The sequence below is a fragment of the Danio rerio genome, chromosome 12 (genome assembly GCF_049306965.1).
Source record: "Danio rerio strain Tuebingen ecotype United States chromosome 12, GRCz12tu, whole genome shotgun sequence".
In the NCBI taxonomy this organism is placed as follows: domain Eukaryota; kingdom Metazoa; phylum Chordata; class Actinopteri; order Cypriniformes; family Danionidae; genus Danio; species Danio rerio.
Window position 1 is genome coordinate 764,277 of NC_133187.1, and position 15,609 is coordinate 779,885.

Below are 15,609 nucleotides of genomic sequence, written 5' to 3' on the forward strand. Positions count from 1 at the left end.
TGCTGAGGCTGGAGGCAGACGCTGTACCTGCAGATGTCCAGTCTGGCCGCCAGATGATCTTTGTGGATGTACAGCTCCTTCTGGTCTTTGAGCAGGCATATGATATCCTCGCTCTCAAAGATGGGGCTTTCGTCCGGCAGCTCGAGCCGATAATGAATATACAGCTTCCCCACCTGCACAAACACACACACGCAAAAAATTAAGATATAATAATTAATTAATGGTGTCACGGTGGCTCAGTCGGTACCACTGTCGCCTCACAGCAAGAATGTCGCTGGTTTGAGTCCCGGCTGGGGCAGTCAGTGTTTCTGTGTGGAGTTTGCATGTTCTCCCCGTGTTGGCGTGGGTTGCCTCCACAAGTCCAAAGACATGCGGTAGGTGGCTTGGGTAAGCTAAATTGTCCGTATTGTATGTATGTGAATGAGTGTGTATGGGTGTTTCCCAGTACTGGAATGCAGCTGGAAGGGCATCCACTGCGTAAAACATATGCTGGATAAGTTGGCGGTTCATTCCGCTGTGGTGACCCCTGATTAATTAAGGGACTAAGCTGAAAATGAATTAATTAATTACTCGCCCCATGCCTGAAGGTGTTTGCTCTTTACCTGTCCGAAACTGAGAGCGCTGATGCGTTGAGCGATCCCAGAATCCTTCAGCTCCTCATACGCCTCCTCAAAGTCGCTGTGGTGCAGGATAAACCTCTGGATGAAGGGCACGAGCTGCCGGACCAGCGTTTGCACCGCAGGACAGGGTCTGTAGCTCTCGGTCTGCGGTTCGGTGGTCACGCGTTGGGAGAGTCGCTCGATCCCGCAGATCTGCAGGAATAACTCTCGGTCGCGCTCGCTGAATGCCTCCTTATCATGCTTTCCTGAACACACGATTAGACAGATCAAATAATAATATAATGCATGAGGGGTTTTAGGGGTTTAACAGTATATAATGATAACAATACAGAATATCCCTATGAATGACACTCAAGTTTTGATGTGTATTCAGAATTTAGATGAGAGTAAAAGTGTATATCTGTGTGTTTAGATGAGAGTAAAAGTGAGTCTCTGTGTTCATCTTCAACACCTCCTCCTTCATCAGCTCAATAATGTTGATGTCTGGTGACTGGGCTGGCCAATCCTTGACCTTCTCTGCTTTCAGGAGCTTTGATGTGGAGGCTGAAGTATGAGCAGGAGCGCTATCCTGCTGGAGAATTGTCCCTCTCCTGTGGTTTGTAATGTAATGGGCAGCACAGATGTCTTGATACCTCAGGCTGTTGATGTTGCAGATCTCTCGCACGCCCCCATACTGAATGAACCCCAAACCATGACTTCTCCTTCACCAAACTTGACTGATTTCTATGAGAATCTTGGTCCATAAGGGGTTCCAGTAGGACTTTTGTCAGGTAGTGTATATCAGAATATATTAATGAAACTAAAGTTTGATGTGTGTAATCTGAATATATATATATATATGAAAAGAGGAAAGTTAGGCGTAATCAGAATACAAATATGGATAATACTGTAATGTTTGTTGTGAAGTAGCTCAATGGAGTCTTTTTCCTAGAGTGGTGAAATTATCTCATCAACTGCATTATTTTAGTGAAATTAATATTGAATTTTATTAATATGCAAGAACAATGAAAACACACATTACCCTCTCGTTTGTATTTGTTGGCTGTTTTCTTGGCTGCGGACGGCAGGTTGAGCAGACACACTGAAGTGTGTGACTTGAAGATCTTCTCCAAGTGTGCGTTATCTGAGATCATGGGTTTACGGGACAGCGTCACCCACCCGCTGGTCTTGGTGGGAAACACTCTTTTATGAGACACCATTTCTGTCAAGAGCATGAAAAAGCAGAGCATATATAAAAACAAGATAAAACCACACCTGAGCTCAATTATCCATACAAGAGGCATCTTGAAGCTCTCATCTCAAGTCTTTTCTACAAAGTGTTAAATACATTTCAGTAGTTCAGTACTCTCTCCTTCAGTCATTGCATTGTTATTACACTTGGTTCATTTTACGTCAGCATTTCCGTTTTTTACCAGGAGAACATAAAGGCAACGTGTTTAATAGTTACTTGATTAAACTCACCCCTGAGAGAGCTGCAGTAGGTCTGGTTGAGCTGCTCCTGCTCTCCGTGAACACACACTCTACATTTATCAGCTTTCACACACACACACACACACACACACACACACAGAGAAGCACATCAGAAACATGCAGCACAAACTGCAGATGAATGAAGAATCATGTCAAGACTTCAGCAGATCCTCACCGAGTTTAGCGAAGATGATCGAGACGTCTTGAAGAACGTCTCCTGTGGCGAGAGGAGCAGACTCACACACCGCCTCCAGCAGACACACGTACTGCTTCATCGAAGGATTGGGCTCCACGCTCAGAGTCTGCCATGAGAATAATGGAGATTGCATTTACTTTCTTTATTAGTTTAATAAAATGCATAAATATATTTAAATTCTTTTTTTAGTTTATTTAAATGCATAAATATATTTAATTTCTTTATTAGTTTATTTAAATGCATAAATATATTTAATTTCTTTATTAGTTTAATAAAATGCATAAATATATTTAATTTCTTTATTAGTTTATTAAAATGCATGAATATATTTACTTACTTTATTAGTTTAATAAAATACATAACTATATTAACTTTATTAGTTTAATAAAATGCATAAATTTATTTAATTTATTTATTAGTTTAATAAAATGCATAAATATTTAATTTATTTATGAGTTTAATAAAATGTAATGTAATGTAATGTAATGTTACATTACATTACATTACAGTTTAATAAAATGCATAAATATATTTACTGTCTTTATTAGTTTATTAAAATGCATAAATATATTTACTTTATTAGTACAATAAAATGCATAAATATATTTACCGTGTTTATTAGTTTATTAAAATGCATAAATATATCAACTTTATTAGTATGAAAAATGCATAAATATATTTACTTTATTAGTTTAATAAAATGCATAAATATATTTACTGTCTTTATTAGTTGAATAAAATGCATATACATATTTACTTTCTTTATTAGTTTAATAAAATAAATAAATATATTTACTTCTGTATTAGCCTAATAAAATGTTTAAGTATATTTATAGTACATTTATTTCTGTATTAAACTGTACATAATTTGGTTGTTGTTGACATTAGTAGTCTTTAATAAAGTCTGTTTTGCATGTTCACAAATTAAACTTCTTTTTCTTCAAGTATTTATGTTAAGTATTGACATTTTTTCCTGCATTTTGTTGTAATATTTAATTAAACTGTACTAATTAATAAAATAAAGGTAACGATTGTCTATCCAATAATATTTGAATAGAATGGGGCCCTTTTTATTATTTTTTATGTAAAAATGTAATTAAAATTCATACACACACACACACACATGCACATACTGTATTTCTGCATCAGTCATTATTAAATATTTACATTCATATTCACATTACCATTTCTGTGTTCTTCAGTAATCTTTAGATAATTTCAATACACAGAATACAAGCTTTTAATGTTTAATGCACTAAAGGTCATTTCTGACATAAGCTGAGTGTAATATGAGGCTCCAGTGGATCTCCAGACCTCAAACATGCTCTTCATGTCCTGCAGAGTGCTGTATAGCGGAGCGAGCACTCGCGGCTCCTGAACGCCGCTGTCAGATCTGCGGATCAGCTCTCGGTATCTCTGAAACATGCCTGTAGGATCACACCAGCAGACCTCTTTTAGATGATAGAAGCGTCCCGAGCTGCGGTCGCCATCCCTGCAGACACCAAAAACGAATTTACCAATTTTTAAATCGTGTTTTGAATTAGCGAAGTAGATTCAGACATTTTTGATTCGTGTTTTGAACCTACAAATTAGATTTGTGTATTTATGAATCGTGTTTTGAATTTACAAATTGAATTTGCATATTTATGAATTGTGTTTTAACTTATGAATTTGAATCGTGTATTTTTAAATTGTTTTGAATTTACGAATTGAATTTGTGTATTTATGAATCGTGTCTTTAGGAATTAGATTTGTGTATCGATTTTGAATTTACGAATTGGATTTGTGCATTTATGAATTGTGTTTTGAATTTACAAATTAGATTTGCGTATTTATGAATTACACTTTTGCATTTATGAATCACGTTCTTAACTTACAAATTGGAATAGCATATTTACAAATTGTGTTTTAAATTTACAAATTAGATTTATGTAGTTTTGAATAGTGTTTTGAATTAACAAATTGAATTTGCACATTTTAAAATAGTTTTTTGAATTGAATTAAATTTACGCATTTTTTAATCGTGTTCTGAAATAACGAATTGGATTTGCGTTTTTACGAATCGAGTTGTGAATTTACGAATTGAATTTGCACATTTTTGAATTGTGTTTTGAAGTTAAGAATTGAATTTGCAATGTTTTTTAATTGTGTTTTGAATTTACGAATTGGATTTGCGTAATTTTAGATTGTGTTTTTAACATACAAATTGGATTTTGTAGATGTAAATATTGAGGATGTATGAATTTTATTAAGCAAATGTATTATTTTCGAGAGTGATCTGGCTCCATAGTTCAGCCTTATAATCTTACAATGTGAGCAATATCAGCTGTTTCGTCATCTCTTTAGACATTACGCTAGAGAATCATTCAAACACTAGCTCTACAGTGACGTGTGTGAAATAGCAGCAGTTTCTGCTGTTCTGACGTCAGCTACAGATATGAATGAATGGTGGAAGAAAGTAATTCCTCTTCCTTCCTGATTTTCTTTTTTATATACACGATCATGTCGTCGAACTGTTTTATGAACGCAATATCACACTCGTAGCAGGGCAATACAGCTGTGTATCGGCACTGCTGGGGCACCAAAGCACTGCGGCCTCCAGCTAACGCACACCTCCCACCAGTGCCGATATACAGCCATATTGTACTGCTACTACTGTGATATTGCCAATAAATAAACAGTCCTTTAGTTGTGGTCAATACAAATAAACTTTGTGTGTGTGTGTGTGTGTGTGACCTGTTGTACTCGATGTAGACGGCGGGCCAGCGCTGGAACAGGTCTCTGAGCTGGCCACTGGAGCACTCGTTGAACAGATAGCAGTAAAGCGCATGAATATGATCGATTGTGCTGGAGAAATCTGCTCCTTCAGGCTCCTCAGATGGTTCTTCAGACTCCTTCACACACCAGCGCTTCAGATAACCCACCATGTCCTCCACACACACACTGTGCCTCAATCCTGCAACAGCAATCACAGCTGACTAGATTAAAAACACAGCAAAAATATACAGTCATACAGTCAGAATTATTCGCCCTCCTGTTTATTTTATTCCCCAATTTCTGTTTAACGGAGAGCAGATTTCTCCAACACATTTCTAATCATAACAACTGATTTCTTTCTCTTTGCCATGATGACAGCACATAATATTAGACTAGATATTTGACTAGTGTTCAGCTAAAAGTGACATGTAAAGGCTTCACTAGGGTAATTAGGCAAGTCATTGTCCTGTTTAAATTTTAAGAATTGGAGTTTCGTATTAATGAATCGTGTTTTACATTTACGAATTGGATTTGCGAATTTATGAATCGTATTTTAAATTTACGAATTGGATTTGCATATTTATGAATCCTGTTTTAAATTTAGAAATTGGATTTGCATATTAATAAATCATGTTTTAAATTTACGAATTGGATTTGCATATTTATGAAAAGTGTTTTAAATTTACGAATTGGATTTGCATATTAATGAATGATGTTTTAAATTTACTAATTGGATTTGCGTATTTATGAATCGTGTTTTAAATTTACGAATTGGATTAGCATATTAATGAATCATGTTTTAAATTTACGAATTGGATTTGCATATTTATGAATCGTATTTAAAATTTACGAATTGGATTTGCATATTTATGAGTCATGTTTTAAATTTACGAATTGGATTTGCGTATATATGAATCATATTTTAAATTTACAAATTGGATTTGCGTATTTATGAATCATATTTTAAATTTACGAATTGGATTTGCATATTTGTGAGTCATGTTTTAAATTTACGAATTGGATTTGCATATTTATGAATCATATTTTAAATTTACGAATTGGATTTGTATATTAATAAATCGTGTTTTAAATTTTGAAATTGGATTTGCATATTAATGAATGATGTTTTAAATTTACGAATTGGATTTGCATATTTATGAATCGTGTTTTAAATTTACAAATTGGATTTGCGTATTTATGAATCGTATTTTAAATTTAAGAATTGGATTTGCATATTAATGAATCGTGTTTTAAATTTACGAATTGGATTTGCATATTAATGAATTGTGTTTTAAATTTACGAATTGGATTTGCATATTTATGAATCATGTTTTAAATTTACGAGTTGGATTTGCATATTAATAAATCATGTTTTAAATTTACGAATTGGATTTGCATATTTATGAATCGTGTTTTAAATTTACGAATTGGATTTGCATATTTATGAATCGTGTTTTAAATTTACGAATTGGATTTGCATATTTATGAATCGCGTTTTAAATTTACGAATTGGATTTGCGTATTTATGAATCGTGTTTTGAACCAACTAAATAGATTTGTGTATTTTTCAATCGTGTTTTGATATTACGAATCCTTACCTATGGCGCTAGTGAACTCGCTGGCCGTCTGCTCGCTGTGCATGTAGTCCACGTGTGCTCCGAGCAGCCTATTTACCGCAGTAGATAATATGTAAACGCTCCGCGGCTGAAGGTATGATACGGTGCTGCACATGGGTCTGTGTGTGGGAATCCAGGAAAACTCCGTCAGCATCTGAATAAAGGAGGAGCGCACATTTCGGACAACTCCACCGTCAGCATCCAGCAGCTGAGCCGAGACCAGCTGACCGTACCGCTCTCTGAAACACAGCAAACACACAAAGTTTATTTGCATAGTGCTTTTGCTTCATAGCAGCTTCACAAAAGGTGTCCATTACTGCATTACAGGTAAAATCAGAAAAGTGAAGGTTATTAGTCACCATTAGTTACTAATAACTTTAATTAACTAGCAACTAATAGCTTTAACAGTTAAAGTTATTATATACAGTAGTTAACCTGCAGTTATAGAGTATATATGTGATGTCTGTGTGTACATGTACATTGGAGTGTTTTGTGGATTAAGTGTGTGTGTTGCCCTCAAAGTCTTCGATGGTTGGCTTTATCTCTTCACAGGTCTTGCAGTCGGACGCTTCTCAAACACAAACACACTGCAAATACATGCTTTTCTTACTTAGTTATTACAAAATAAGGCGAATAAATACTAAAAACGTCTCTCCATAATTCAGATTATTATTATTATTTTTGTTATTATTATTATTTTAAGATCATGAGTGGTTGTGTGAGCATTTCACTGCATATCATACTGTGTTTGACTGTGTATGGGACAAATATAATAAATAATAAACAAAAAATCATGCAAGTGTTGTGTTGAGCATTGAGCAGACAGAAACACACAGCACAACACTTTTTTAATTAGAGTTTGTCTTGTTTTAGTCTAAATATCTCAAGATTCTTAAATCAAGAAGCATTTCGAGACAAGCACAAACTGTTGTCTTGCTTCCAAATATAATAAAAATCCATATTTATAATGCACAGCGCAAAAATAATAGCTTATTATAGTTATTTAAAGTAAGCAGATTGCAATATATCCAGCAGACCCACAGCACTGTTAGTAGTCTCAGATAGTTTGTGAGTGTGTGTGTGTGTGTGTGTGTGTGTGTGTGTGTGTGTGTGTGTGTAAACGCAGAGTGACGCTCCAGCAGACGGAGGTCATAACGATGAGTCACACACTGCAGATCAGTTCATGCAGAAACACACACACACACACACACACGTCTCTGAGTGCCTTACAAAACACCGGCCTGATTCACTGTGCCAGAACAGCGTCTGACATGCTTTAAATAAACAGGTCAGAACACAGAGTCTGAAGCGGACTCACGCACTTTTACATTATTCTATTATTAATACTCCATAGTCAAATGTTCAAATTCCTCACAAACACTACAGATCCTTCGTTTTACTTGCCAATCCAATAAAGCGTCAATTATTGCACGTCAACTTCATAATACAGAGAATGAAAATGAAAACAGAGCTTTATTTAACAGTGTTGAAGCAAAACTCTGACGTCAACATCTGCTAAAACTAAAAATAAACAGAAATTAAAGAGGAATTCATTTATTATTTGTTATATCTACTGTATGTAGGGCGACACGGTGGCTCAGTGGTTAGCACTGTGGCCTCACAGCAGGAAGGTCGCTGGTTTGAGTCTCAGCTGGCTCAGTTGGTGTTTCTGTGTGGAGTTTGCATGTTCTCCCCGTGTTGGCGTGGGTTTCCTCCGGGTGCTCCGGTTACAGTCCAAACACATGCGCTATAGGGAAACTGATGAACATCACTGGCCGTAGTGTATGAGTGTGTGTGAATGAGTGTGTATGGGTGTTTCCCAGTAGTGGGTTGCAACTGGAAGGGTATCAGCTGTGTCAAACACATGCTTTAATAGTTAAGTGGTTCAGACCCCTGATGAATAAAGAGACTACGCTGAAGGAAGAGGAATGAATGAATACTGTAAGCATTTATAGCATTGACAAAATAAGGGAATCACTTGATAATTCTCTGTTCCTCTGAAATTAACAGGTATGTGTGAGTTAAAAATTTTGTTAATTTTGATTTTAATAGTACTCTTCCATCAAATATTGATCTTCTAACTTTTCTGAAATTAAACCATTGGTATTGTGTTGACTAAATATAAACATTTTCTGTTACCTTTTTCATAACCAATTGTCATTTAATTCTCTAAATGATTTTAAATTGCGAAGAAACATCCTCAGAAGCACAAAGAACGGGTTTTACTCGTGAACACATTACTATCAATAAAAGAAAACAAATAAAAGGAGATAAAGTAAATAAAGTCTTTTTCCAATATTTCCCAAATGATGTTAAACAGAACAGACCCATGTGCAGCACCTTATCATACCTGCAGCCACGGAACGTTTACATCATTTCTACCGTGGTGAATCGGCTGCTCGGAGCACACATGGACAACATGCACAGCGAGCAGACGGCCAGTAAATTCACCACCGCCAAAAGTAACAATGCTGGATTCTTCAATAACAATATATCAGTCTTTGGTGGCTAAAAATACACATTATGTACAGTCAAAAATATTATTATTATTTCAAATATTTCCCAGATGATGTTTCTCAGATTCAGCAGTTGTTCTCAGTGTTTCCTCTAATATTTGTTCTTCTGGAGAAAGTCTTGTTAGTTTTATTTGTGCTAGAATAAAAGCAGTTTTTAATAGTGTTAAAGTCATGTTAAGCTCAATATTACTCACCCCTTCAGCAATATTAGTGTTGGATTGTCTCCAGAACAAACCACTGTTATACAATGACTTGCCTAATTACCCTAACTTTACCCTAATTACCCTAGTGAAGCCTTTACATGCCATTATAAGCTGAACACTAGTCAGATATCTAGTCTAATGTGCTGTCATCATGGGGAAGATAAAATAAATCAGTTATTAGAGATGAGTTATTAAAACTATTATGATTAGAAATGTGTTGAAGAAAAATCTTTAGTTGTCCTAAAACTACTGAACAACACCCAGCCTTGTTTCTGACGCACTTCAGTTGTTGACCGCTGTAAATGCATATAAATAAATCGGCTATAAATATATATAGATGCGTACTGTATGCAGGCACTCAGAGAGCGTTATGAGAGCGAGCAGTCAGGAATAGACGATTCCTGAAGAGCATCTGACGCGTTTTTCCCATCATCGTCATCATCACAGTCCATTAAACAAACAGGTCAGACTGAATATTCTGTGCTCTTTACAGCTTAAAAGATCAAACGCAGACAGTGACCTGTGCGCCAGATTAATATCCATATCCTGAATAATCTGAGCAGCAGATTGAGTACTTCAGCACAAGCAGCTGGGAATCAGGAGAGATTAAAGAATCGCTCGCTTTCTGGAAGACTTCCGTCAGTGAAACTACACCACTGCTGAATATCTGAACATAAATACTGGACATCTGGAGAACTAGCCAGAACAAGCCCACACTCACTGGCCACTTTATTAGGTACACCTTACTTGTTCCAGGTCGGACCCCTTTTGCCTTCAGAACTGCCTTAATCCTTCATAGCAGAGATTCAACAAGCTACTGGAAATATTCCTCAGAGATTTTGCTCCATGACAGCATCACACAGTTGCTGCAGATTTGTCGGCTGCACATCCATGATGCCAATCTCCCATTCCACCACATCCCAAAGCTGCTCTATTGGATTGAGCTCTGATGACTGTGGAGGCCGTCTGAGTGCAGTGAACTCATCGTCATGTTCAGCAGTCTGAGATGATTGAGCTTTATGACATGCTGCGTTATCCTGCTGGAAGTAGCCATCAGAAGATGGAGACACTGTGCTCATAAAGGGATGGACATGGTCAGCAGCAATACTCAGGTAGGCTGTGGCGTTGATGCTCAATTGGTACTAATGGACCCAAAGAAAATCTCCCCCACACCATTACACCACCACCACCAGCCTGAACCGCTGATACAAGGCAGGATGATCCATGCTTTCATGTTGTTGAGCCGAGCATCTGAATGTGTCAGCAGAAATGGAGACTCATCAGAGCAGCAACGTTTCTCCAATCTTCTATTGTCCAGTTTTGGTGAGTCTGTGTGAATTGTAGCCTCAGTTTCCTGTTCTTAGCTGACAGGAGCGGCACCCGGTGTGCTCTTCTGCTGCTGTAGCCCATCCGCCTCAAGGTTGGACGTGTTGTGTGTTCAGAGATGCTCTTCTGCAGAGCTCGGTTGTAGCGAGTGCTTATTTGAGTTACTGTTGCCTTTCTATCAGCTGGAACCAGTCTGGCCATTCTCCTCTGACCTCTGGCCTCATCAACAAGGCATTTGCGCCCACAGAACTGCCGCTCACTGGATATTTCCTCTTTGTCGGAGCATTCTCTGTAAAGCCTAGAGATGGTTGTGCGTGAAAATCCCAGTAGATCAGCAGTTTCTGAAATACTCAGAGCAGCCCGTCTGGCAGCAACAACCATGCCACGTTCAAAGTCTCTTAAATCCCCTTTCTTCCCCATTCTGATGCTCGCTCTGAACTGCAGCAGATCCTCTTGACCATGTCTACATGCCTGAATGCAGTGAGCTGCTGCCATGTGATTGGCTGATTAGACATTTGCATTAACGACCAGCTGGACAGGTGTACCTAATAAAGTGACCGGTGAGTGTAAACATGAGCAGAAGAATTTGATTCAACAAATGACTCGCATGTCTCAGAAATCAGTCAAAAAGATTCAAACTCAAAGATTCAAAGCCACTGTTTATTAACTGAAATCTCGACTGTAAGTAAATAAACAGATTCAGTGATGGGCTAATAATCCTGCAGATTTGGTGTGGGCCTAGTCATGAGTAATCGTCACTAATACAGTTTAAACAGTAAGACGAGTGTCATAATAATGTGTAATGCGAGTGTTTGTTTACCCAGAGTTCCAGTTGTTGTCCAGCAGCTGTATGAGCGCGCGCCGCTGCTGTAGTTTCTCCTGATCACTGAGCTGATCTGTGGTCAGCAGTGTGTGGAGCTCTGAGCACTGATGATCCATGATGGTGTACTGACCGTCTGCTGGAGTCGGCCACAGTGCGCTCTCAGCGGCCCACGGGCTGCACGACTGACACACACACACACACACACACACAGCAGCACACATTAGACATCAGACATACTGCAACTTATGGGAGCTCTGTAAAAACTGCCTCCCCATAGTAAAGTGTGTATTTAAGAATGCTCTATATGTACACTACATGACAAAAGTCTTGTCGGCTCTACAGGTTTTATGAGCATCAAATAATAACTTGACTTCTTGATCCTTATTTGGTGTCAGAAGTGTCTCTATGAAAGGCGAAGGCCTCTAGATTTTGCTGATTTGAGCTCAATAAATCTGATCATGTCTTGATGTTGACTGATTTGATGAGGACAGTGCGGTCTGACTCTGCTCAGACTAAAGTCTCATCACTGAACAGAAATAATGTCCAGTATAGAATATAAAGTCCTGCTGCAGTGGAGACAGAATGAAGATTGTGTCTGACTCCATCATGAGCTTGGAGGACTGCATCCATACATCTCTGACATGACTCACATCACTGATTAATAAAGTCATCTGGAATGAAGAAGAAAGCTTCAGCAGGATCCCAGAGTTCATCAAGAGTCTCTGTGTTCATCTTCAACACCTCCTCCTTCATCAGCTCAATAATGTTCATGTCTGGTGACTGGGCTGGCCAATCCTTGACCTTCTCTGCTTTCAGGAGTTTTGATGTGGAGGCTGAAGTATGAGCAGGAGCGCTATCCTGCTGGAGAATTGTCCCTCTCCTGTGGTTTGTAATGTAATGGGCAGCACAGATGTCTTGATACCTCAGGCTGTTGATGTTGCAGATCTCGCACGCCCCCATACTGAATGAACCCCAAACCATGACTTCTCCTTCACCACACTTGACTGATTTCAGTGAGAATCTTGGTCCATGAGGGTTCCAGCAGTATTTTTGATGAATGAGATGCAGATCAGCAGATGAAAATCGACTGTCAGGTTATTAATTGTTGCTCTTACAACTGGGATCCACCACAAGACTTTTGTCAGCTAGTGCACAGACATATTTGTGGTGTGTTTGGTTCAACTTAAGGTCACTAAAGATATCTTTCGTATATATGAGCAAATCTTTTTCAGTGCGTTGCATCCTAAACAGCCTCCCATAGCAACTACCTCTTATTATTATTATTATTATATACCATAAAACAGCTCTGTCACTTTAACAAAGTCTTATTACACTGCACGCACACACACACACACACACACCAGTTGCGCAGTGGTGAGCGTGCGCTTCTCCTTCCTGAAGATCAGCAGGTCTCGAACCCCGAGTGCAGTGAAGACACTCCTCCAGCCGCTCACGTCTGCGTCCGCACGCAGGTAACAGGAGTCCAGCAGCAGCCACTGCACACCTGCAGGAGGAGCACAACATCAGTGTGTGTGTGTGTGTGTGTGAGAGAGAAAGAGAGAGAGTCAGTGTGTGTGTGTGTGTTTTATGTGATACAAGGTGGCGCAGTGGATAGCACTGTCACCTCACAGCAGGAAGGACGCTGGTTTGAGTCCCGGCTGGGTCAGGTGGTGTTTCTGTGTGGAGTTTGCATGTTCTCCCTGTGTTGGCGTGGGTTACCTCGGGGTGCTCCGGTTTCCCCCACAGTCCAAACACATGCGCTATAGGGGAATTGGTAAGGTAAATTGTCTGTAATGTATGTGTGTAAGACTATACGGGTGTTTCCCAGTGATGGGTTGCAGCTGGAAGGGCATCCGCTGCATAAAACATATGCTGGAATAGTTGGCGGTTCATTCCACTGTGGCGACCCCTTATTAAAAAAGGGACTAAGCCGAAAAGAAAATGAATGAACGAATACAAAAGAAGACATTTTGAAGAATGTTGGAAACCTGTAACCATTGACTTCCATAGTAGGATAAACAAATATCATGGAAGTCAATGGTTACAGATTTCCAACATTCTTCATAATATCTTCTTTTGTGTTTAGCAGTAGAAAGAAACCAATAATGGTTTGCAGCTCACTGCGGCCGGTTGTGTAACGTCACACACACACACATCTCACGCTTTAGTACATCCACACAAAACACTCTCAGTTCACCGCTTCATCTCTGAGGACAATCAATTACTGTAGTCCATCAACAACCATGACAACTACTACAAGCGCATTACAATGACCCATTCAGATGTGGATCTGCCTGCAGGTTCGGTGCACTTGAGTAACTTACAGCAAAGTTGCATCAATAAAAGATTAGTGCACTTATTTTACTCTCTCCTTGTCATCTTATAACTCCTGCTTAAACTGTTATAAATACTGTCTTGAACACTTTCTCCACTTCTGCAGGTGCTTTAATCATGATAAAAACCCCCTTTACTGTAGTGAGAGTGGAGTGTTGTCTACTGAGTGAACACTGCTGAAATACTACACACTGATGAGGGAACACATTCGAGGATTGAAATGAAACTGATCTGCTTTAGTGTAGAGGTTTAGTGAGGGCGGGTCAGTTTGACCCGAATGACGTAATAGTGTATACTGAATTAGAGACAACACTAGGGTTACAGTGAGCACTGCAGTGGTGTTTACCTGGGAGTACGCTGGGCAGGTGGATGTTCTTGTAGTCTCTGCTGAAGTGTATTCTGTGCTCTGCGGGACAGCGGAAGCCCTGATTGGTCAGCACGGGGACGTGTGCAGCGAGACTCCTGATCTCCTGATCCTGAGCGTGAAGCTTGATGAACACCAGGTAACTGACCACGATCCCCTGCGGCTTTTTCTGCAGACACAGACAGCTCAACATGAACACAAGTCACAGTCACATGATGCAACTGATGCGTCTATGACTGTGTGAAGGTTGCAGGTTTGAGTCCTGCTGGTGTTTGTGTGTCTTTATGACTGTGTAAAGGTTGCAGGTTTGAGTCCCGCTGGTGTTTGTGTGTCTTTATGACTGTGTAAAGGTTGCAGGTTTGAGTCCCGCTGGTGTTTGTGTGTCTTTATGACTGTGTAAAGGTTGCAGGTTTGAGTCCCGCTGGTGTTTGTGTGTCTTTAAGACTGTGAAGGTTGCAGGTTTGAGTCCCTCTGGTGTCTGTGTGTCTTTATGAGTGTGTGAAGATTGCAGGTTCGAGTCCCGCTGGTGTCTGTGTTTTTATGAGTGTGTGAAGGTTACAAGTTTGAGTCCCGCTTGTTTTTGCGTGTCTTTATGACTGTGTAAAGGTTGCAGGTTTGAGTCCCGCTGGTGTTTGTGTGTCTTTATGACTGTGTGAAGATTGCAGGTTTGAGTCCCGCTGGTGTCTGTGTGTCTTTATGACTGTGTAAAGGTTGCAGGTTTGAGTCCCGCTGGTGTCTGTGTGTCTTTATGAGTTTGTAAAGGTTGCAGGTTTGAGTCCCGCTGGTGTTTGTGTGTCTTTAAGACTGTGAAGGTTGCAGGTTTGAGTCCCGCTGGTGTCTGTGTGTCTTTATGAGTGTGTGAAGATTGCAGGTTCGAGTCCCGCTGGTGTCTGTGTGTCTTTATGAGTGTGTGAAGATTGCAGGTTCGAGTCCCGCTGGTGTCTGTGAGTCTTTATGACTGTGTGATGGTTGCAGGTTCGAGTCCCGCTGGTGTCTGTGTCTTTAAGAGAGTGTGAAGGTTGCAGATTTGAGTGCCGCTTGTGTCTGTGTGTCTTTATAACTGTGTAAAAGTTGCAGGTTCAAGTTCCTGGTGTCTGTCTCTCTTTATGACTGCGTGAAGGTAGCAGGTTTGAGTCCTGCCGGTGTCTATATGTCTTTATAACTTTGTAAAGGTTGCAGGTTTGAGTCCCTGGTGTCTGTGAGTCTTTAAGAGTTTGTGAAGGTTGCAGGTTTGAGTCCCGCCGGTGTGTGTGTCTTTATGACTGCGTGAAGGTTGGAGGTTTGAGTTCCGATGGTGTGTGTGTTTCTTTATGAGAGTGTGAAATTTGCAGGTTCGAGTCCCGTTGGTGTCTGTGTGTCTTTATGACAGTGTGAAGGTTTCAGG

At 39.4% G+C, this 15,609-nt stretch overlaps 2 protein-coding genes across 3 annotated transcripts in view; one reads left to right on the top strand and one right to left on the bottom strand.

Moving 5' to 3' along the window:
• Nucleotides 1-15,609, top strand: part of mprip (myosin phosphatase Rho interacting protein) — a 288,081-nt gene that overhangs the window by 106,332 nt on the left and 166,140 nt on the right. The window lies entirely within an intron of this gene.
• wu:fj29h11 overlaps nt 1-15,609 on the bottom strand; it is a 68,989-nt gene that overhangs the window by 10,576 nt on the left and 42,804 nt on the right. For both annotated transcript variants that reach the window (XM_009306366.5, XM_009306367.5), the window contains 11 exons: nt 14,208-14,394; nt 12,889-13,031; nt 11,525-11,709; nt 6,642-6,898; nt 5,023-5,242; nt 3,601-3,778; nt 2,266-2,392; nt 2,082-2,153; nt 1,642-1,821; nt 603-865; nt 28-173 (listed from right to left, as the gene is read on the bottom strand). In XM_009306366.5, coding sequence (XP_009304641.1) covers nt 28-173; nt 603-865; nt 1,642-1,821; nt 2,082-2,153; nt 2,266-2,392; nt 3,601-3,778; nt 5,023-5,242; nt 6,642-6,898; nt 11,525-11,709; nt 12,889-13,031; nt 14,208-14,394 — 1,958 coding nt within the window. The remainder of the gene's footprint in view (nt 1-27; nt 174-602; nt 866-1,641; nt 1,822-2,081; nt 2,154-2,265; nt 2,393-3,600; nt 3,779-5,022; nt 5,243-6,641; nt 6,899-11,524; nt 11,710-12,888; nt 13,032-14,207; nt 14,395-15,609) is intronic.